At 33.0% G+C, this 24,527-nt stretch overlaps 3 protein-coding genes across 5 annotated transcripts; 1 reads left to right on the top strand and 2 right to left on the bottom strand.

Moving 5' to 3' along the window:
* Window positions 1–546: 546 nt before the first annotated feature.
* LOC108199615 (S-adenosylmethionine decarboxylase proenzyme) lies at window positions 547–2,052 on the bottom strand. Its single transcript, XM_064082651.1, has one exon. It carries the CDS (start codon window positions 1,880–1,882, stop codon window positions 797–799), a length of 1,086 nt encoding a protein of 361 aa, XP_063938721.1. The 5' UTR covers window positions 1,883–2,052; the 3' UTR covers window positions 547–796.
* A 7,190-nt stretch (window positions 2,053–9,242) lies between these two features.
* Window positions 9,243–19,043, top strand: LOC108199873 (choline/ethanolaminephosphotransferase 1). Its single transcript, XM_017367875.2, has 20 exons — window positions 9,243–9,450; window positions 9,706–9,859; window positions 11,740–11,749; window positions 11,843–11,893; window positions 12,115–12,192; window positions 13,600–13,675; window positions 13,771–13,793; window positions 14,108–14,208; window positions 15,042–15,136; window positions 15,257–15,325; window positions 15,569–15,638; window positions 15,799–15,862; window positions 15,937–15,977; window positions 16,288–16,372; window positions 16,716–16,778; window positions 17,559–17,617; window positions 17,779–17,831; window positions 18,101–18,173; window positions 18,464–18,527; window positions 18,637–19,043. Exons 2-19 carry the CDS (start codon window positions 9,723–9,725, stop codon window positions 18,483–18,485), a joined length of 1,170 nt encoding a protein of 389 aa, XP_017223364.1. The 5' UTR covers window positions 9,243–9,450; window positions 9,706–9,722; the 3' UTR covers window positions 18,486–18,527; window positions 18,637–19,043.
* A 464-nt stretch (window positions 19,044–19,507) lies between these two features.
* Window positions 19,508–23,398, bottom strand: LOC108197759 (uncharacterized). Of its 3 annotated transcripts, none has more exons than XR_010286313.1 (9): window positions 23,039–23,398; window positions 21,855–21,935; window positions 21,637–21,696; window positions 21,268–21,311; window positions 20,486–20,528; window positions 20,308–20,374; window positions 20,118–20,219; window positions 19,910–20,027; window positions 19,508–19,659 (listed from the first exon to the last, which is right to left on the bottom strand). XR_010286313.1 is itself a non-coding variant. In XM_017365453.2 (9 exons), coding segments are annotated over exons 1-9 (846 nt in total). In that variant the 5' UTR covers window positions 23,363–23,395; the 3' UTR covers window positions 19,511–19,657. The 3 variants fall into 3 exon arrangements, 2 of the variants coding, with proteins under 2 accessions (XP_017220942.1, XP_063938913.1); XM_017365453.2 differs by having other exon boundaries at window positions 19,511–19,659; window positions 20,303–20,374; window positions 23,039–23,395; XM_064082843.1 differs by lacking the exon at window positions 19,508–19,659 and having other exon boundaries at window positions 19,889–20,027.
* Window positions 23,399–24,527: the final 1,129 nt, after the last annotated feature.

The following is a 24,527-nucleotide window of genomic DNA, read 5'->3' as shown; positions in this document are numbered from 1 at the left end:
TTTGTTAAAATAGAATACATCAGTTTAATATGGTAATAAATAATGTGTAATAATATAGTCATTCATAGAAGGTTAGCTAAAATTATAGACAACAGTTTCATGTGGTTGGAGTGTGCTTGGCTATATTTTTAATATAAGGTATGCCAACTCATTTTTTACCTAAAGATTTTGTAAGGTTGGAGATGCTCTAATATAATACAATGAAAATATTTTATAATTGTTGATTTTATTTTATCTAGGCAAGTAATTTTCTTCAGACTCCAGAAAGTTCAATGCTCAAGAAAATATAAAAACAAATTCAACAAGGATGGTGACTCAATGGTACCTAAACCATGGTCCCCCAATCACCCTATCAGGCTCAAGCAACTTTGAATCATTCTGTTTCCAGATTTTTTGGCTAAACAGTCAAAGAACAAAATTGCAATTTCCATTTTTGTCTGCAACTTGACTTCAACTAGACACAAGCTTAATAGCAGCCATTGATATAGGCATCTTTTTCCAAGTAAAGAAAAGACTGATTTCATTCTGATTTTGCACCACATTAAGAACAGGAAAAAACTGAAGAAATAAGATATCCAAGACCTCAAAATAAATCCAACAATAATTAATAATCCAGCCAATGGTGCAGAACAGCATCCATGGTACAATGAAATTTCAGAAAAGATCAATAAATAGCAGTCTCAACAAGAAATGAAATGTGAATAACCAAAACTATGGCAATCTGCCACCCACCATACCATGGCCTTCACTTATTAAACGGAAACGACGATAAATATAGAGAGAAATAACCCGTAATTTATTGATACTCCTTTTCTTCTTTCTCTTCCTCCTTCCAGCAGCATTTCAGGACTGATCGAGGAGATTCACATCTTTCGGTTGTCTTCACGAACTTCTGGTAGACGATGGAACCATCCATTCCGAGCTCTTCGCAAGTTTTCTCTTCCACACGATAGCCCTTGACGTGTACAGAGCTGGTCTTTTCGAGTAGTTCAGATGCAATATCAGCTTGAAGAGCTATAGAGAACTCCCCAGGTTGGAAACAGTTAAGAACCCTGGCAACAAGGTCACTGAGATTAACAGATTTTGGATCATATCCAACAGCTTCAAAGCTTGAATAACTGAAACCATCTTCAGGTGTAATGTGAATAGTAGAGACGGCAGGGCCCTCGACAGCATTCATGGAATAACCACAGGGGTCAAATTCAAAATCACATATCCTGGAATTTGGAAGAATATCTCGTATACCAGAGTTATCAGTCATCGAAGTGGCTGAGCTTGAATTGGTTTTATAGAAAACAGAAGCCTTGTCCCTGTTCAGAGAAGTCATGCACATTTCCATAGTGTACACCGGGTCAAGAGTGCGCGTAGATGCAGCACAGGCAGAGTAAACATGCCATTTCTGTTGTTTGTCGGAACCACCCATAATGTAAGCTTTGCTGCCTGAGCCAAGTTTTCCAAAATAGTTATCAAGGACAGAAACTTCCTCTGAGAAACTACGATGAGGGTAGGACTGAGCACCTGGGAAAATGAAGCACCCACGAGTATACCTCACAGATCGGACTGTGAGGGAAAGAGAATCAGCTAACTTCAAGATTGGTGGGATGGACTTCAGCAATTTTGTTGTCCCGCAAGTTTTTATGATTATCTTGTAAGCATAAACAAATAGGCTAGACTCAGAGAGAACGTAGGAGTCAACATGCTCATTGGACAATGACGCAACGATAGTGCATTCAGCAGGTCCTAAAAACTCATCGAGTTGGTTTTTGGAAAGGACACGTAAACCCTTTCCTTCAGGGTCAGCAAAGAAACTTGGCTCGAAAAACGATATTTCCAGCCTCTTTTCAAAACCTTCGAAACCAATGGCAGAAACTTCGGAAGACATGTTTTCAGAAAAATTTGAACAGCCACAAAGAGAGCAAGCGAGAAATTGGTCGATACTAGAAGAAAAGGAGAGAAGGGTATTAAAGACTGAATTGCAAATATAAAAACTAACTACTCACGTCAACAGACGTGATAAACAAGCTCGATTAAAGAATATCAGGAGGGTTTGCGAGCACACTGCACAAAGAAAAAAAAAACAATATCAATACATGTAATACATCAACAGGAATAGTAAAACTAAATATGTTTCTGATTTGGTAATCCCAAACTTACGTTGGAGTATGCAGCAGATCTGAACTTCTTGATTCCACCGTTTGGCCTGACGTCTTCAATGCTGTATCCGAGGGGAGCTTCGTAGAACAAGGATTTACTACTACTACTACTACTAGACTTTTTCCCACCTTTTGTCTCCATTAGAACATTCAGTTTGCCTGATAGATTAATCAAACAGAACAACAAAATCAGCCCTCTGAAACTTTAAGTAAGAACATAAGATTTACCATAGATAAACAAAGAAAAATATAACAGAGAATTGACTGAATCAACAAGAACACAAAGCACGGATTAACAGCTAATATAGGAATATTATAATGTGTTAATGTTAAGCATACACAAATTTTACTTGTTAAAGTAGCTACTTAGCTAGCAGACATTTTATTATTCATCAAATCATTGTCAAGTCTTGGTCATTTACACCAGCCAGCAACTTGGAATTATCGTGGCGGCTACTTTTCCACAATTATAATTTATGTCAAGCAAAAACTACAAGAAAACTACTCTAGTTTTTACTCAAAATGAAAAGGCTTCAATAATGCCCAATTAGATACCAGAACCAAAAGATAATCTTAACAAATCATTAGTTAATTAAGGGCCATCAAAATCTCAATATAATAGCCACATTAAAGAAAAATCAATTTCACCAAAAAATTTAAAAGGCCACACATATCAATTGCAATTAGTTCTTTCATTTTACTTCACATATGTCAATATAATCATCTACATTGACAAATTCAGCCCACCATATAGACAAAATTTAACAAACACAAGGCTCACAAAGAATAAAAACAATATATAAACATTCCAATCTCTAAAAGCATTGTTCATGAACCAAGAATCAAGAAAAAGAATATAACTTTTCAACAATTATAAAGCAGACATTCTAACAATTCTAACAAAATCATAAAAACAAAAATAACAATAATTCACAATTCAAACAAAATCATCCAACAAAAACCCAGATCTCAAAAACACAAGACAAACAAAATGGAAAAAAAACTTACAATAATCAATTAAATAAATTCCCCAGATCGTTTCCCCGGTAAAATCTGAATCCGCCTGCAAAAAAAACATTCAAAACAAAAAATAATTAGTAAAACAAATCTTGATTATTACATAACATAACAACATGCAACTAAACACCAAACAAATGTACCCAACACATGTTTTACAGACATGGGTTCAACAAGTACTTACAACTGAAATCTATAGACACAAAAACGTTGTATGTATATCAGCCGAGAGAGGTTTTCAGGGTTTCGTGAGTTTCGAGGTGATTAGGGTAGAGTGAGCGGCGATATAAAACGAGCGAGGGCGTTATTATATATGCGTATCGTATTCATTTACCCTTGTTTTTCGATAAATTTACGGATTTTGCCATTGGTTGTAATAAGACGAAAATGCCCTTGGTGTTTGTGAGTGCGTGGTGGGGAAGTAACCACGATGGAGGGGATAAGGTTGGGTTTTTTGGGTAATAAATGGGTTGTTTAGGAAATGTATTAATGATTGATTTTGTAATTTTTTATTATTATTTCGACTTTTTATAAGTAAAGTACGAGGGCAGCTTCCGGAGACGTCTTTGACTCGCTAATTATTTTGTGGGGTATTTTAGTATGGACTCGGAGCTCATGATGGGGCAATCAAAAATAATATAGGGCCCATGGGCTTATGTTATGGAAAATTATGAGTCAACATATTTTAAGTTCTCAGGTATTCATAGTGGATTGAACATGTTTACATTTGCAAATTAATCTATATATTTTTTATAATTTTATTTTTGATATGTACTCGCTCTGTCCCAAAATACTTTTCTTATTTCCCTTTGTCGCGTTTGTCAACCCACACTTTTGATCATTAATATCTATAATATCATATTAGTATTAAATATAAAAAATATCACTGTATTGAAGTACTCATAAATACGAAACCAACAAAATCATTCATAATTATATTAGTTTTATAGACTAGACATAAATTAATAATTTATCACATGTTATGAACAATACCGATATATCAAACGAGAAAAGCGTTTTGACATAGAGGGAGTAATATCTATTTTTAGAATTTGAGTGAGTTGGAGTATCTTGACTATAAACAGCTAGCCTCTATTTGTTTTGCTAGATGCACCGGGAGGCTTCATCAGTATTGTTCGTCGAAGATTGTTAGGGGCCGTTTGGTTAGGGGTATTCAGGAAAGAGAAAGGTAATCAGCTTGATTGATTCTCCTTGTACGTGTTTGTTTTGTAAAAATCTTCATTCCCTTTCCCCTTTTTTAGTAGAAGGTTTACCCAATAATGCTGATAACTCATTCCTCACCCTCAACTAAGTATTTGGTTTCCCTTTCCTATTTTTTTTCTATTTTGAGCTATAATTCATATTTTAAACAATTAAAATAAAATATTATCATATAAAGTAATTTTAAGAATTAAAATTAATTTTTAATTTAGTTTTTCAGTTAATATATAATTGTGACATAATTCACATGTTAATTTATTTTAAAAAATTAATAGTATGGTTAAATAAACTATATTAATTTATAAGAATGTAAATAAATTATCTTGTTATAAATATGAATACATTAACTCTTTTGAAATTATATAATATTAAAATAAAATGAATATAAAATTAATCACACAAATTTCCATTCCGTTTCTGCAACAAAACCAAACAGATAAAACAATTCAGGATCATTCCTTCCCTTTCTCTGCATTTCCCTTTCTGGATTTCATTCTGTTTCCCCGAAGCGAACCAAACGCCCGTTATAGTAATGCAACTCATCTTAAAAGAAAGGCTATTACGCAGGTTCACAAGTTATGGTGTTTGCTAAGGAGAATATAAAATTCTAGAATTAGTTGAGACGACAAAAGAAATTTAACGGATCACAGCTAGGCAACTGTGAGAGTGACAATTTGATTTTTACTTATATTTTGTCGTGACAATTTTTAAAATATGTATTTATTTTAAAATTTTAAAATATGTTACAAAGTTTATGTAAAAGAAAATAAAATTTCAGGTTCTAAACCTAGATACATATTTTAAAAATGATTTTAAATTTTTTTACATCGTTGTGTGTGTTCGGAAATAATTTTAAAATATAATACATAATTTTTGAGGGGTCGCATGGGGTAAAGTAACAGTTAAAATATAATATTAATATATACACTGTTATCTGTCAAACAGTTAAAATTAACGGCAAATTTGACGGAATAGTGACTAGGGATTCCAACTTGCGCGGAAATGTTAAATGTAGGGTGCATATTGCCACGTTTTAAAGTTCAAGTTTTAAATTGCGTTTGGAGCAAACCTATGTTACAAAGTGTAATTGGCTCAATTATAAATTATCTTTAATAAAATCAAACTACAAAAACAAATGCATTAAAAAGGATTTTCTGGTGATATTTTAATGGAATTTAAAATAGAAATCTGCAACTAAACCTAAAAGTGATTGTCACACATCTCAGAAAATCTGTTTTTATTTTTCTCCGCCTACGTAACACCCCAGTCCCACATCGAGAAGAGTAAAAATATTTGTTCAATTTATAAGCATAAGTACTACAACCAACTGCACCAACAAATCATGATCTTTCGGGGCCTGTAGTGGGCTTGTGAATTACCCAAGTTGTTGCAATTGAGTCAGTATATTTGGGCTTATTTTCGGATTCGGAATTCGAGACTTGATCCGATTTTTGAAAAAGACTCGGGATTTGACCCGGGTTGTTACTTATGGTATCAGAGCGAGGTTATCGAAAGCTTGATTCGTCAAGTTGCCGGAGGTGGGGACACGAAGGCTGATGGTATCATCCCGTAATGGACAGAGATCCGGAGGCGGGGATACGAAACCAGCCGGTATTATCCCACAATGGCTCGAAAGGTTCGATCTGGGCCTATGGGCTATCCGTTTCGGCCTGACGAGGACGTCAGGAATTTAAGTGGGGGGGTTTCGTAACAACCCAGTCCCACATCGAGAAGAGTGAGAATATTTATTCAATTTATAAGTATAAGTACTATTACCAACTGCACCAACAAATCATGATCTTTTGGGGGCTTATGGTGAGTTTGTGAATTAGCCAAGTTGTTGCAATCGAGTCAGTATATTTAAGTTTATTTTCGGATTCGAAATTCGGAACTTGACCCGATTTTTGAAAAAGACTCGGGATTTGACCCGGGTTGTTTCTGAATACCTATGAAATTATTTTTTTCCCCCGCAAATCGGAAAATCAGACGACAAACAATGAATAATTCACACGAAGAGTCACGAGACGAGCATACGAAGAAGATAGGACATCGATCTGCTTTCACATTGTACTTTATTCCAGTATTCCATCTCCATACGTGATTCTCGCAAAATATAAGCTTTTTGAAAATGCATATCAATAATGGCATCCTTTTAGAATCTTCATGCAGGGAATTTGGCCTTTCTCCATGTGAAATTTCACTCAAAAGTTCAATGCGTACCTCCTGGTCTCAAACCTTTTTGGGATTTAAAGATTCGAAAACTCCTTGAACTGAATAATGAACTCAAAACTGGTGTATTACATGACAATTTTAGAATTTCGAATCTAAGGATTATATTTACGGTTTTTCTGTGGTGTGCTCATGGGCACACACTAAACACTGATTTTCATGAGTATGGTGCATTTTTATTGATCCTCCAATCATAAATATGGATGACCCTCCGCATTTGCACCAAGTCCACCAATAAAAACCCACCAAACTCATCAAAGTTAGTATTTATTGCGTGCTCTTGGGCACATTAGAAAGACCCTTATATTTAACATGATTTCAAGTCGGGAGGTCTCAAGTTCGGGTCAGAATAAATAGTGATCACTTTGTCTTGTCTTATGTTTTTAAAGTTACAAATTAGATATTATAATTATAACTTGTAATATATAAATTTATATTGTATACTGTTCGGACTATTATGTATATTTGATGGACCAAAATATTTTTTATGAACCAGAATGAATTAAATTTTATTTTAGTTCACTCGATATGGATCAATGAAATCAAATATTTTAAATATTATGGGGCCGTTTGGTTCAGTTTAAAATAAATACTTCTGGTTTAAAATAAAGAAGTGGAGTAAAAGTTAAAACTGAGTTAAGACTTATAAGTGATTAAAGTGTTTGAAAAAGTAGAAATCATAACAAAAACTAGTATTATCAACTTTTTATAAGTAGCTCTTGATTCTTTACATAAATAATACGAATAATTACTTTTAACTTACAAATGCATAAGTCTAGATTTTTAAACTCAGTCAAACGGCTCCAAAATCACCATGAATTGGATCGATCCAATTTTTTGTTAACGGTTCGATTTTGCTAAATAAACAAACAATAATGTTTGTGGTGGTGGGTGGTAGCTCGTAGGAGTTGTGTTTAGTGGAGTAGGCGGACTTTAGCAAAAAGAGACAAATTTAAGATCCTGGCTTATTAGCAATGCTAAATTTTTCCGGAAAGTCATCTTCATCGAGATATGCGGCCCTTTCTTTTTCTCGCCTCTCCTTTAATTTTCTTCTTTATTATACACTCCAAGATAAGATGCCCCTTGTCCAGTCACAAACCTGTCATACGCACCACTCTATTTTACTCCCTCTGTTTGGATATATTAGTCTTTTGACTTTTTTGCACGTACATTTAAGAGTTTTGACCGCACATCTAAAATTATTATTTTTAAAATTTTCTTTTTGTGAATAAAAGTATTAGTGATATATTTTTATTCACAAAAGAAAAAATTTAAAAATAATAATTTTTAGAGTGCGGTCAAAGCTCTTAAAAGTACGTGCAAAAAAGTCAAACGACTATTATATCCAAACAGAGGGAGTATTAAATTTTGTTTTATTCCGATGAGATCTACAATTATTTTGTTTAATTTACGTCGTTCATGTTCTGAAGTAATCCTATCCAGCTACTAGAGTCCTGCCGCACTCTGATTTCCAAGAAGGTGAGATTTCTGAATTGATTGCTTTGTTTCTAGGTCCACTTGCGAAAGCAATAACACCCTTCTATTTTAAAATGTAAGTCGTTTAATTTTTTCATATAAATTTTAAAGTTATTTGATCATATAACCGGAATTATTATATATTTTTCTAAAAATAAAGTATAATCAATATCATAATTCCTTTATAAAATAATTATAATTGTGTGATCAAAACATTTAGAAATGTATGCTACAAAATTAAACGATCTATATTTTAAAATATGAAAATAATGCGTTAAAATCTAATTAATTGGTCATAATATTTTTGATAAAAAGTTATTTTGGGTAGAGGGAGCAAATATAGCAAAACAAAACATACGAAATCGGTTTAAATCTAAATATTTGCGAATATCAAAATCAAATTCAAACTCAAAGCTATCAGGTTTCATAATTATATTTCATATATATATTATATTGATCGATCAATGTAACACATATAACTAAAATCGATGATTTTCTACAAAAATTATAGTTTTTAATATATGTAATTTTTTTTTAAGAGAACGGTCATTTAATTTGAAACGGACAGTATATAGTATAGTAGTAGTTGCTGTGGGCTAGGACAATTAGGCCTGAAAATATAAAAACCATCCCACTTCAATTGTAGTTTCAAAATAACCCATAACACCAAATTTTTCAAGCTGGTTGGCCCAAATGTGCCACAAGTTCAGATGAAACCCAAGCCCAAAACCAACAAACCCAATCCTAGTACTCCCTCCGTCCCTAAATACTTTTCCTGTTTCTCCTTTTCACGTTTGCCAACACACACTTTTGATCATTAATATCTTTAATTTTATATTAATATTAAATATAAAAATTTCACTGTATTAAAGTACTCGTAAATACGAACCCAACAAGATCACTCGTGACTATATTTAGTATTATAGATTAGACGTAAATTAGTCATTTGTCTCATGTTATGAACAGTCCCGACATATCAAACGAGAAAAGCTTTTTGGGACGGAGGGAGTACAACAACAAAGGGGACAAGAACACAAAGTCCAAGAAAAACACGAACTCCAAGACACGGACACAACACACAACTCATGACAGTCAAACACGCACTCATTAACCCAAGTACCCATCTGTCATTACATCACATCACCACCCAAACGACGTCGCTTTACACTCCACTGTCTTCCCCGTTACACTACACTCTCTCCATTATCAAGGGCGCGCGGGAGACAAAATAAAAAGTAATAAAAAATTAAATATCTCGCGACCCTTTTTCATCCTCTACGCGCACATATACATACACCTATACTTACAACTCGCAACCCCTTTTGCTCTCGTTTCATCACTTTCATTTAATCAGGTAATTTAATTTTAATTATCTTTATTTTTGTGATTTTTTTGTCAGATCTGTGTTTATGTTTAATCTAATGTGTTATTTATGTTTGTTTTGTTTTGTGTTGTTCTTGAATTTTTGTTTGTATGGAATTAAAATATGAATAAGCCCATGATGATTAATTGTGTTCTTTTTTTTTTTTGTGTTGAGTAATTTCAGTTTGTGTGGGAAAAAATTGAATGATTATAGTGTTGATTGTGATTGGAATTTGTGATTTTGCAGGGAGAATTGAGGGAGAGATGGGTTATATAGGGGCTCATGGTGTTGCTGCGTTGCATAGGCATAAGTACAGTGGTGTGGATCACTCTTATCTTGCGAAATATGTGTTGCAGCCCTTTTGGACTAAATGTGTTACTTTCTTCCCGCTTTGGATGCCGTAAGTTTGCTAAAATTGTTCGGTTTTGATTTTTTTGGTGGTTGTGATTGCTGGATTCTTGATTGTGTTTGTGTCGGTTTTGATTTTTTTGGTGGTTGTGATTGCTGGATTCTTGATTGTGTTTGTGTAGTTTTGGGAGTGCTTTAACTCGGAATTGATGGTTTGGTGTGTTTGTTAGGTTGGTCATATATGTTGCATTTTGTCGTAACGTGTTGTATTTTTGCATAAGTGTTGCTTCATATATATGTTGAGTAAGAGCCAATTTATTATGTTAAGATGGGTTATGTTTATTTCCATATATGGTAATGACTTAACTGAAAAGGAAAAGAAGACTGGAAAATTGAATTGGGTATGTAAGCATTTGGTTGAAACATAAATTATGGACGCTGGTTGATGTATGACAGTAGGTGGAAAAGGGGTTAAGGACAGTAATGGAATCTGTCTCGCAGATAATCACTAAAAACACTAAAAAAAATCTGTAGATATATTCTAAAATATTCAGTATTCCTACAATTCAGGACACAAGTATTCAACTTTGTTAATGATGAGCCGAGTAAGTTATGTAGAAAATTTAGTACCCGGAAGCCAAGTAAATCCTAATGAAAAGAAAATTAATCCTTACCATGGTTATAAAGTTGTCCGACTTGTATATGATTAATTGGAAAGATGGAAGGACTAGATCGAGCATTTAGGTTTTTAAGGGAAAGTCGGCTGGCTTGTGTTAGCCGTGGACTTGTTATATTGTCATGGAAGCCGTTAATTCTTATATATATATCTACTTTCCATTACTATATGCTGCCATTGTAATTGAGTATGAATAAATCAACTCCTTTTATCATTTTATTTACGCAAATTTGGAATATCCCTAATAATCTACTTACTGAATATTTAATATTCAGTCATTTAAAAATTTTCAATTTAATTTTATCCTTGAATAGTAAATACAAAATGTGGCTTATGCCCGCCACATGGGGTTTTAAGCTAGTGTGTTCCATTTCATCCTCCCTCCAATAATTCTTTTAGGAGCCGTATATGTTGGTTCAATCTTCTGGATTGATATCACATGTCCATGGTGGAATTTGTATACACTTGTTTTTATGTTGATGGTTAGATCTTTATCACTCCTTTTATTGTCTAGTTGTTCCTAATAAAAAATTTCAATTGCTCATTTGTTTTCTGTTTCTTAATTTCTGGAACATTGCCACACAAGTGGATATATCTTACATGGTTATCCAAGTCACATTTTTAATAAAAAATGTGAATTACCAGATGACTAAATACCTGGACGAACAGTTTAAAATCATATAGGAAGGATAATGTACATTACGAGTATATCATAAAAACATAGGAATCTTGGAAACTGGCTTGCGAGTAGGCTATAGCTTTCTCTTTACTTGTTTGATGATCAACATGTATCGGTTAGAATCTCCCTTCCAAACCCCATAAAACTCCTTTAACACGACAGTTGTATTTTTAAAAAATTTACCAGAGATACTGCTTTTTGTGGTTTTCTTCTTTTTAATAACTCTGGGTTGGGACCTAAAGATTTAGAATTCAGAGGCAAAGAAACCGTTAGTTGTGGTATTGTTAGTGTGCACATGTCTAATTGAAGGCATTTGTTTATTTCATTACTATGGTGTGTTATACTCAAGATATTGGTTGTTCCGTAATTCTACCTTCGTCCATATCTACAATTCTACATGTCTTAGTTTATGTCATTTAGCACGTGGTGTAATACTCCTTTCCTGTCTAGTTTATGAAATTTGGAATGTGGTGCTTATCCTTTGTTATGCATAATATTATTTTCTAATTTCTTTTGTAATCTGAGTCGCTAACTACTCTGTTCTTGTTTCTTTACATGTAATCGGTTGCTATTCCAGGCCCAATATGGTATGCAAAGCTCTTTTCATGTTTTGTAAGCTTGAGGACCTGTACTTTTGGGTTTACTTGCCTCTACAATTTTTTTCTTTTGTCTTTTGCCAGATTACTCTCATAGGATCTATGTTCTTGGTCACTTCTGCCGCCCTTGGCTTTGTGAGTGGAAGTTTATTATATACATTTACTTATATTACTTTCATTTGGTTCTTCAAGCTATTATTTGCTAATTCTATCAGCATGTTTTATACTAATATTTATTTTTTTGCATCTCTTATCACTTCAAACTAGTATAGCACTAGGTGGTCAGCAGTCGCCAGTCTATGTAACTGGTATTATGTTATGAGAACCTAACTCAATTCATAATTAATGTCTTTCAGATATATTCACCTCAGTTAGATTCACCTCCACCCAGATGGGTTCATGTTGCTCATGGTCTACTTCTATTCCTGTACCAGGTCTGTTAACAGTTGAAAACTTATGTTCATGTGCTATGTATTCTTTACACTTATATGTATCTTTATTAAGGATTTATGATTGCAGTCTATGCGTTCTGCTTTTGCTCCCTGTCCTCTTCAAATTTATTATGGGAAAATAGATTTTTTTGCCACTCAACTTATAGTGTTTTTAGAAACTTACCACCAAACTAATTTTTTTATTCTTTTAGTCACTAAAGTTAGGTTTGGTTTTGTTTTTAGCCACCAGCTTAGGTTTGGATTTGATTACTAGCATTATGATAATTTTTTGTATCATCATTTATACATAGTGATAGTATCTAATATTTTGACGATGTGTCGTATGTTTATATCTTTATATATAGCAATAGTAATATAAAATGAGCCGATGAAAAATTAAAATCAGGAATAATAGTAATTAGATTCTAAAAATTCAATAAATCATGAATATGAAATCAATGACTTCAAACAATTCACCCTCTCTCATAAGATAAAGTGTAATTGAGTGATATGACGCATCATCTTTCGCTATTAAACTTTCAATGGACTAGCTTAGTCTAAGATCTTTCTTAAATTTATCTTCAAAAATTTTAATAACTTTATCTTATTACAATTTTCGAGATAAATAAATAGAGAGGAAAACTTAATTTTCGATAATTGTCCTCTATATATAATGCATCATTTTATATTATTATTACTCCCTCCGTCCCTTTCATTAGTTTACAAATTTTCTCTAGTGCTTAGCATGTATTTAAGATTCTTATAAAACATAGTTTCATAACTTATTTTTGTGTGTAAAAATTCAAACGCTGAATTTTCATTCGGAAGAAAAAAAATAAAGTTATATATGAAACCACATCTTTTAAAAGCCATATAATGCGTGTAAAATTCTTATCATCCATGGTAAGCGACCTTGAAGACATAAAAAGTACTACATATAAAAATACAAACATATATCTAATCATCAAAATATTACCGACTACCACTATATTTTAATAATGATACACATAAAATGTAATGCTAATAATCAAATTCAGTGACAAAAAAAAAGAGCTAAATCTAACACTAGTGAGTAAAATAAAAAAATTATAGTTCAGTGGTTAGTTTCTAAAAACGCAATAAGTTTAGTGATAAAAAAATTATCATAATGCTGGTAATCAAATCCAAACCTAAGTTGGTGGCTAAAAATAAAACCAAACCTAACATTAGTGACTAAAAGAATAAAAAATTTAGTTGGGTGGTAAGTTTCTAAAAACACTATAAGTTGAGTGGCAAAAAAATCTATTTTCCCAATTTATTATTATATAATTAAAAATGCGTGTTGAGTAACCATTATAATGTGCTTTGTTGCAGTAAGATAATTAATTATTCCAGTTACCATTGCCTTTTGATGATATTATTGCATTTCAGACTTTTGACGCGGTGGATGGTAAGCAAGCAAGAAGGACCAATTCTTCTAGTCCATTGGGAGAGCTATTTGATCATGGTGATTTTATCAATACACACTGCATTACTCATTTATTCCCCTTGCGTGCGACATTCACTTAATCTCTTTGTACTGATATTTACATAATGTTGCAGGATGTGATGCTCTTGCATGTACCGTAAGTGCCTATCTCTTTAACCTAAATTTTGTTACAGTTTCTTTCGTATTTTTTAGTCACATCATTCCCATAATAGTTTTTATTTAAAATTTATGAATTAATAATCATAAGAATTATAATCATTCAATCATGTGACAAATTTATTGAAATATAATTTAGGAACAAAGTATAACATATATTAAATTAGGCAGTTTGACCGGAAAAATGTTCAGAGTTGCAGTTTAAAAATAACTTTATATGTTTTTCCTTTCCAATTATTTAATCAACTAGCGAGTATTAGCTGAAAGTGTCATATTTTGCCAACGACTTTTCAGTTTGAGGCGTTAGCCTTCGGGAGCACTGCCATGTGTGGAAAAGATACTTTCTGGTTTTGGGTGATATCAGCTGTTCCATTTTATGGTGCCACATGGGAACAGTAAGCACTCTTTTATCATACTGGTTTGTTACATTTGCAAATTTTATAAGCATAAGACCATATGTTTGGAGTTAGATATAAACAGGGAGCTGAGAGATAAGTAAGGAGCCTATGCCATTGCGTACGCTCACTTCCCTAACAGGTTTATGAGAAATATTAGAATTATATCTAATCTGCAGTATTTGCGATGACTTTTCTTGTTCTGTACATATTTGTTTTTTCACTTTAAAGTTTGGTTTTATCTTATATTTATGTCAAATTTCAAGTTTTTGAAATTCAGAGTTCTTCCACATATACTCTTTGTGTTTAATTCATAATATATGGTTTATAGTGCATATTTTGTTATGTTATCATTTTTGTCCAATTTTAATATTTATAATTTATAAAAATATGCTAATTCATAAAGAATGAGAATATTGAAAAAAATTATTAGTGCCTGATGAATTGATTGTTGTAATCGTCCCGTACAAGTTGGGGATAGTTTAAATTAAAATAAATATAAAATTTTAATTTGTTCGATTTTTTCGTGTATAGAATTGTATATGTTATTATATTTTTTTAATGTATAAACATTGTGCTTTATTTTTAACTTCAGTTTCTACCTCCACACCAGATATGAGTAATGTTTGCTGTTTGGGATATGACAGTGTCTTTTCCTCTTTTTGCAGTTTCATGGTTAGATAGAAATTTTGGTGCTGTTTACGGTCTTGAACTCTTCATTTGTGTTGTGTAAATTACTATACTGACGTGTTGTTAGATGCAGGAAAAAGAGGGTTGATATTATCGCCCAAGTTTAGGTCTTCCTAACTAATTGATATTCTCCTGTTCTGCAGCTTTTTCACCAATACACTAATCCTTCCAGTAGTTAATGGACCTACAGAGGGTCTCATGCTGATATATGTGGGCCATATTTTTACAGCTGTAGTGGGTATGCTCACTTTGCCAGACATGTATTACGTTCATAATCATATAGATACACACTTTATCAAGTTCACTCGATTACACCCTTGCATCATGTCAATGTAATATTTCTTGTATTATGTTTTAGGGGCTGAGTGGTGGGTCCATGAGTTTGGAAAATCTCTGCCGTTCTTGAGTTGGGTCCCAATTTTAAGTGGTAATGCATAACATGGATGTGCTTTTCTGAATATCCTCTCCTATAGAAAATAAATATTTTCTTCTTGGTCATGTTGCATTGTGCTTTTGCACAACTGTTAACTCTGCTTGAATCTCTATGCAGTAGTATAGTTTATCTTCATATGTGAAGTAAATATTACTGTTAATACTGATGTGTATCCATGCGAAATAATTGGATTGCTAATATTGTTTTTGCTTCTTGTTTATGCGTCTTGTACTTCAGAAGTTCCAACATATCGAGCCGTATTGTACTTGATGATTGCATTTGCTGTTATTCCGACGTTGACATTTAAGTAAGACCTCTATACTTTATTACTGATATAATGTGATTGGGTCAATAATTAACAATGCAGAACAAATTTTTTTCTAGCTACAGTGGCTTTCTGCCTAAGCTTGTATGACAAATAGTTCATGAGATTACGTGTATCTTACATAGTGTTATCCTTTGTACAGTGTGCAAAATGTTTATAAAGTTGTCCAGGCAAGAAAAGGAAGCATGCTTCTAGCTTTAGCGATGGTATGTTTATTCCACAATAAATATTGTTTGTCATATTGCTCTTGTCTATATAACAAATTGGTCTTTCTTTTCAGCTTTACCCGTTTGTGGTGCTAATGGCAGGGATCTTGATCTGGTAAGTCTCTCTCTGCTAATTTCCTTTAAACCCCAAATCTTCTTTAGTATGCCAACCATCCTCGTGTGACTATATGATGTGTTTGATAGAACACAGTCGCATACCATTTTTTTAAATGAGGTTTGTGAATCCCATTAGATGCATGCCTAACCAGATGCTTCTTGGAGGTTGCTAGACTTGTTTCAGATCTATAATTGAGTGACGTGTTCATGTACAATAAGTTAAATGGATGAGTATTTTTTTTGTTAGTTAACATATGCATTAATGAGATTTACGTTCATTATATAGTTATGTAATCTCTCTTGTGCAGGGATTATTTGTCTCCATATGATATTATGGTGAACTATCCATATATGGTTATTTTGGGAACCGGACTTGCTTTTGGGTTTCTGGTGGTAAGATCCAATATTATCGCATAATTCTGTAAAGTTTCGGCATTGTGCCCCTTTAATGCAAATGTGCAGTGTATGAGAGTAATAGACGACTGAATGCCATTGTTTAGGATCCTACACAATTAACTCCTTTTCTTTTTGTGTGATCTAAATAATTTAGCTTTCTTTAATTGGGGCCATTTTTCACTTGCATAGAAAACTATTTGCAAAAACAAAACAAAAAAAAAGGCATATTTTGTGTGTGTGTGTTGGTGAGTGGGGGGTGGTTGCAGTGTAATACCTGTGATTTCTCATTTTATATATCATTTGTGGTTGCTCACTTAGTATTATGATACATTCTTGGCAGGGGAGAATGGTTCTGTCTCACCTGTGCGATGAGCCAAAGGGATTGAAAACTAATATGTGCATGGTATGTTCCACTTTAACCAGAGATATGCTTTAATGAATGATTACTATTGCCTATTGGTCATATATAGTTTATGTTTTTTGTTAGAAATATCATTTTTAGAATACAGGCATGTTTAGTAATAGGCATAAAATAAAAATTTTTTTTGTTGATTTTCTATCTCCTTGTTTGTATCCTAATAAACAGGTATTGACTTTATTATGTGTAATATTAAAAACACGAACTCTAAGGTTATCTGTTAAAATTGTCTTCTGTAAAGCCTAAATATGCTGAACCATCTTTTCCTTTCTACAATCTGATATGAGATGGGACTAATATTCTGTTTGTGTAATTGTGCTTATTGACACTAGACAGTTATGTCATATCTATTCATGCATTGCGCAGTCTAGGATTAAGCTTTGCTTTCTGTAAAGTGCGAACTCCAAGAAAAAGTGTTGCATTATTGTGGCGTAATTTCTTATTTTGTGAATAATTTTTTAAATAGAGAATATATCTATACTTATTAAGATACATAACAGAATATGAGAAGATAACAGGTGCTTCTTAGTAACGTAAACCATTATATGTCTGTGCAATATATACTTTAGTTGAGTACATATTATAAGACCAGACTCTGTTCTCAGGTTTAGAACATTTTTGCATATTGATTCAAACACCCAAACATTGAGCATATGCAATGGTTTTTACAGATGAAAGAAACTTTCTTGAAAAATGCTGAATAGATATATCTGATGTCCTTATAGTTGACTAATATTTTGATATGAACCATGTCACAAATTGCAGTCACTGGTGTATCTCCCATTTGCCATTGCAAATACACTCACTGCCAGACTAAATGACGGGTATGTGTAACCTCCTATAAATCTGAGTTCTAACACAACCTAAAACTTTAAAGCTCATGTTTCTGTTCACTATTCATTTGGACTAAATTGAAGTTTTTAAGTGATATTACAGAGCAAGTGACTGTTTTAGTTCGTTCTGTTAAAAATATACTTTGATGCAGGGTTCCATTGGTTGAAGAGAAATGGGTTCTCCTTGGTTATTGTGTATACACTGGTATGAATACTTTTAGCTTGCACCTTAAACTTACATAACTGGTTTCTGGCAACTACAATTTTCTATGAACTAGGTAGAACTAGTGTGCATCAGCTCAAATTGGTGCAAATCTGTTACTTTAGCCTTCAGAGAAAATTTAGGCTTGTGTCTGTATTTAGACATTCTTCGCTTTTGTTTTCAGTTCTTACCATTCACTAATTGTTCATGTCAGAAGCTTGATAAGGTCATCATATTTCACGGACCTGACAGATAGTTTTAACTGTATGCAGGAGCACTCTATCTGCATTTCGCAACATCAGTCATCCATGAAATAACAACTGCTCTTGGAATCTATTGCTTCAGGTAACTAATATGATGCCTGGGATTGATTTTCTAAAATATATATTCCGAGTTATTGGAGTATTTCCCATTTTTAAATTTGTAGAAGCTTATTTTTGTTGCACTGTCTAAAGAATCTCGACTGCATATCTGCCATTGCTCATACCATTGCGCATATGTTCAGAAAATTTACACTAACTCGGAAGTGTTATATATCTTATTTTATTTTCCCCAAACCACCTTTTCTCATCTCGAAGTACCTATATTTATCTCTAAATATATACTTATCTTACTATTTGCCTTGCAATGTACAGGATAACAAGAAAGGAGGCTTGAGAATGTGCACTTGTTCTTTACTTTTGGGAACCTCAGATTCAGGTTATTCTGCTTTTACATGAGCACTATCTATGGCACTTGTTACAATTTGGAGTTGCCTTCTATATATCTGCAGAAGGTATAAACATTTTTTGCTTGCCTTTCCTATCAGGTGGCAGATTGGTATGAAAGGTTTATCCGAGAATTCAACTAAACATATGTTTGATCGACCGCTGAATATTTTTGGTTTGGGCAGAATGCAGTAGATAATCTGGCACAATTACTTGATCTTGGCGATTCCGTGATTCATTATATTTATACTTGGCTATATGCCATTTATGACATCTGATCCCTCATTATTCGATGGGAACCCATTAATAGCGATACCTCCTTGTATTCGGCTTCAGGCATAGTAGAAGCGGTGATGAAATTGAATATTTTGTAATTTCTTCAGAAAGTTGGCTTTAGCTGAAAGCCTGAAACCAATACATTCATCACCAGTATTATTTATGCTTCATGAACTCTGGGATCTTCACCACCTTTAGCACAACTTTAAAATAGAAATGATGATTTGTAGTGCTGATTCTCAATATTTTTGCTCTCAAATTACCATTTCACAATTTTCCCAAGGTGTGACTTTTCATTCAGTTTTACCAAAGCATAATAAGCCTAGGGTAATAGTCACAACAATCGATTACAACATACATCAAGTAAAAAAGATTGCTGGATGGTAAAGATTCTAGAATGAGTGGTTTTTCTGCTGAACGATATGTATTTTCTATTAAAAATCAAGGGTTAGTGTCATCTTACAGAAAAAACTGCCATCCAGGAATTGTTGATGGTATGCTGTATCATATTCATATGAAGTGATGCAAGAGACTCAGGTATTCGGCTTTACCTTTTTTGTTCTTAGCAAGGATTTATTTTTGAAAAAAAAATATTTATATAATTTTTTTGAGAAACAAATAGTTAAGAAATGTTAGACATTACTCATCATTCAGAAATATGAACTTTTATTCAAGAAAGAACACATCTTTACAAACCTTTTTTCCAGAAGTTGTCCAAAAAGGGCATTTACTATTTATTTAATTCAATAATGAAGGTATATATACAAGTTCTGACACATTTCCATTTCCAATATATTCTTGAATAAATTTCTCTACAGTTAATTAAGTACATACTATCATTTTACATTGGGGGTGTTTGGGGAGGGCTTAAAAGCCCAGTTTCTGGATTATAAGTTATAAGCACTTATTCGTACCGTTTGTGTAAGAAGTCAAGAAGCACTTATAAAAAGCTATGAATGCTAGCTTTTGTTTCAGGACTTCTGCTTATTTGCCAAACACTTTAACCACTTATAAGTCTTAATTTACTTCTAACTTCTGCTCCACTTATTTATTTTAAGCAAAAAGCACTTATTTTAACCTTACTCAAACGCCCACTTTATATTGCTTTCTCCAACCATCCTGGCAAGCTTAATGATTCTTTCATTCCAAGCCGAGTGAAGAACACTGAGTATAGAAGATGGAGCAAAAACACGAAGCAGCTACAATTGATAAAAACCTGTTTTAAAACAGAGTAAGAGCATTAAGTATCATATGAAATTTAAGGGAAGGAGGTGATTTATGATATCTAATAGTATAACAGACAAACCAGAGTTCCGAAGATGATGTATATGGTGGTCATCGATGGAATTGTAAAAATACCAAATGACGTGAGGATGTATGAGAGAATAGCATGAAGATTGATCGTGATCTACAAGTAGAGAAATGAAAGTCGATAAGTGATGTACTGGCCTCTTAGATATAAAAACAGGGACAAGCAAGGTACCAATTTACCAGGCCAAAGAGGTTCTCTCTGATTAAGAACGATAACATTACAACATATGCTGAGGAACCCAACGCCCGTGCCTGCAAATCAAACGAACATACACTATCAAGCATTAGTTTAAGACAACAGTTCAGAACTTATAACAGCTTCACAGACGTGCATAAATTTATTGTGAAAGGAAGAAAAACTACCATTGCCGAGAGACCAACAGATAGCCCCCAACTTGCCTTTGACCTGCAAATCATAAAAGTGGAAGCAAGTCTTCTTAAAAAACATCATCAACTAGGAGACGAAATCAGAAAACATGGTCTAACTACACATCCAAGAAATTATACTTTTAGGGATGACTATTGCAAATTTTATTAAAATACAGCTAAAATGACAGGTTTCTAACTTTTACAGAATCACGTAGGTCGCTTGAGAGGTGAAGGAATATTGCATCGAAGAAATCTGTAGAAGTTTCAATTGAGAGATATAAAAAACAAATCAGCTAAATTAATGCAACAACGGTTCTCCAATCACAATCTTCCAGGTTCAAGCATAAAAAAGTTTTCATCATTATATAGAAGGAAATGGTAATAAGACGAACAAGGCTGCAGTTATATAATTACTCCTTGCATGATTATGTCCTAGGCAGGTACTTGTTTATTTGGAAGCATGTAGTCCTAGTTTTCCTTCAGCGCATTGCAGTTGTTATATCTTTTTGCTTCAGTCCTACTAATATAAGCATGTTTCTTACTTGCGATTGTAACAAATAGCTTTTACACAATTCTCATATATCTATTTATTGTTACCTAATTGCATAGCATCATCAACTTCCCCTAATTTTCAAGCATTTCATGATTAATAACTGCACAACAAATTATTCAAAAAAATAAAAAAACTGCACAACAAAGTTTAGAAATTCACAACCCTCTAGATTGTCGTTAGTAAAATGTTAAACATAGGCTCAATATAGATAAAATTTGCATACCTCCACAATGAACCCATTGTCAGCCCTAGTAATCCATACATCAACTGCAAAGTAAAAGCTGTATATTTGAGTAAAACAGCAGGAGCCAGCAATTACGACTATTTCAGCAAGTAAAAGATGATACTGTAGAAAAGCAATTAATCAACAAGGTAAAGTAACAGTTTCTACTTTCTTTTACAGAGGAAATCTAAGATGTCAAGTTAGTGAATAGTGGTAAGATGTAAAAGAAGGCCCAAGCCATTACAAGTAGTTGTGAAACCGATACAAGATGCCTTCAACATTTCACAGTCTTCTCTTGATGAAAGTGAGTAGTAAAACAAATGCAACATTCTATTATATGACAATGCATTTGAGTGAAAAAGTGCTAACCAAATAAGTTAAAGCTTTGATTGGGCCAGCTAAAACAAGTAACAGTATAGCAGTGGCAACCTGCAATATGCGAAGATGTTGTGATGATCAACTGACATTATGATACAGTATTACTCGTCTCTTTTTCAGAGTTGAATCAGAATTCTTCGTAAAGGATTTTCCCATAATGGACTCGTCACCAAAAAAAGTACAAAAGAGATGAATGGACATAAACAAACCATCGTTTTTCTGCCAGCAGCTAAACCCCATCTCATAGAGGAGAACACTATCGGCAAGGCGAAGAAACAGCCAAAATAATTCTGTCAAATGTAGATTTAATTTCATTATCACTGCAACAAGGAATGTGGCTTACTTGCACACATTGATCAAGATATGTGTCCACAAAATATACATATGTTTCAAAATCAAAACTAATTCGGCTTGCAAATTACAAACTGGTGATATTATATTATTGAGACGTGTGATTTGTAGTCCCGTGACGATGATTTGGAGTCATATAGTCATGATGTACTTGTCAAATTTGTTGGCTAAGATAGTATGTAGCCGAACATGATCTTGCATATATGTAATGGTATAATCAAATGCATCCAGTGTAGCCAACTTCCTGATTAGCCACAAAAGAACACCCCCATCCCGACTGTATGCATATAAAAATCGTTTCTTGGCTGTAGCTATTGTTGGACAGGGATTTGGAACCATATACAACTCTGAAACATAAAATGCCATTGATATTAAGAGTATTGCCTCTTCAACAAAATGCGGACACGAAAAGAACTAAGAGCTAAATTAGCTGATAATTCTGTTACACGTACATTGTTTTAGTGTTTAAGTATACTCAGTATACAAACTGTGGCTTAATTACATGTCCCAAAATGAGGCTTGATTACATGACAAACTGATATAGCCCGCAAACTTATGACTTGAATTATTATGACACCTGATTTATGGTACTCTGACACCTGAATCGTGGTACTGTAAGTGGCTGAACTCGAGGTGAAAACAAAATCATTATCAAAATTTTAAGTTCAGGCAGGAATTAAAATGGAAATAATCTTCTATTGCACATTGAAGGCTAGAGAGGGATGAACTAAAAGCTTTGGGCTTGAGCTCGAGTTTGATCCAGCCATGAATCTCAAAGCTCAACTCGATCAAAGCTCAAGTTCAGCCTGTAAGCATGAATTGATTATCAATAATACTTAATATAGACAAAAGCTCGAATGTGATATATTTTAACTCAGTTCAATTCAACTAGCTAAGTAAAATACATATAAAATTCTAATTGTTCCTAATGCAGAATTTATAAAACAATTGTCATTTTAATCAAACACTCAAAAACCCAACTCAAATATTTTACGAGCCAAACTCGAATAGCTCACGCAGACTTCCAACCACATTCCTTTACCTCAATAGCAAGAGAGCTGCTGAGTACATAAGCCAACCCACCAAGTGCAGCAAACATGGAGCACTCCACTAATCTCAGTGTCTTATCATAAGTCTCCCCATCCACTTTCACCTCATTATCACTATATATTTTCTTCAAGTTGTTAGTGTAGTGTGATGAGGCCTCTCCAAGACTTGAAACCCTGAAATTATTTGGCTTGAATTTGGGTTTGGAGAGGGAAAGATTGGGTCTTTGGGGGAAAGAGAGAGAGTGGGGAGGAGAGAGAGAGGGGAGGGTGTGGTGGTGGTGAAGGCCATGAATGGTGATTCTTGAGAGGAGATTCATGGGGATTTTTTGTTCTTGAAAAAAATATCTTGAAACTTAGATTTTTAATTATTCATCGGTAAATTAATTAAATTTCAATAAAAGTAAGAGAGTTTTTAGAATGAATGAGTCAAAGATATTTTTTGTGAAGCAAATATAATTTAAACATATATTTATTTATCATAATATTTAAAAAATTAAAAATTATAGAATTTAAATTATATAAAAATAAAAATCGGAAAATATTGTGTATATGTACTCTTTGTCTCTTTCGAATAAATTGTCATGCAGGGAAAAAAGTGTTTCAATTTTTCGGAATAACAAACGATAAAAATACAGTAGACAAAAAAATAATCACGGACCCGGAAGCAAGAAGCCTCAACTTGTTAAGTTTTGCAACATGAGCCCGGTCCAAAGTTTAGATGCAGACATGAGCTGTAATTGCTCCAATTGGGCTATGCTTTTCTTGAGATTTCATATGCTGTCAGAAATTTTTTTGTTACGAACCCAAAAATAATTTCAAGACCGATCAAAATTTTAATATTTTATTTATTTTTATTTATCAAAAAAAAATATTTTATTTACTTTTAGATACAGAATTAATGTAAGTGAAATTTGTCACAACTTTTCGTAAAAAAGTGGGGAACAATTTTTCCAAAAGTATAAGGACATGCTAATTTCTAAAAACAATTTTGAGTCGAAAATTGTATTTTTAGATTTATTAAATAACTTGTAACTTGTTTTTCGATGAAAAACTGCTATTGATGATGCATGAAAAACAATATATCAAGCGGGACCATTTCCTTAACCAAATGCTCTTAATCCATCTATAATTTTAATTTAACAAGTTTACGACTCAAATTTACAATTTCAATAGAAGATAAATCAGAGTTAAAATTTTTAACTTGAGAATGATCAAACACACATTCTCGTCTCAATTTAATTTTTATTTGATTCTCGTCTCCATTTATTTTTTATTTGATTCACATACAGTATATGATCCACCAGCAATGAGTAACAAATCTAGTACAGGATACGTGAAAATTTTAATTTAAAAGAACTAACGCAATAACCATAAATATATTAAATTAAATACCAGCTCTCAAGTTCTCATAATATCTCCCTCTTTTCATTATTATTAAATGCTAATCTATATACCGACCTACTAATTCCACAGTATAAAAAA

The sequence above is a fragment of the Daucus carota genome, chromosome 8 (assembly GCF_001625215.2).
Source record: "Daucus carota subsp. sativus chromosome 8, DH1 v3.0, whole genome shotgun sequence".
In the NCBI taxonomy this organism is placed as follows: Eukaryota; Viridiplantae; Streptophyta; class Magnoliopsida; order Apiales; family Apiaceae; genus Daucus; species Daucus carota.
This window is presented reverse-complemented; position numbering and strand designations above follow the sequence as displayed.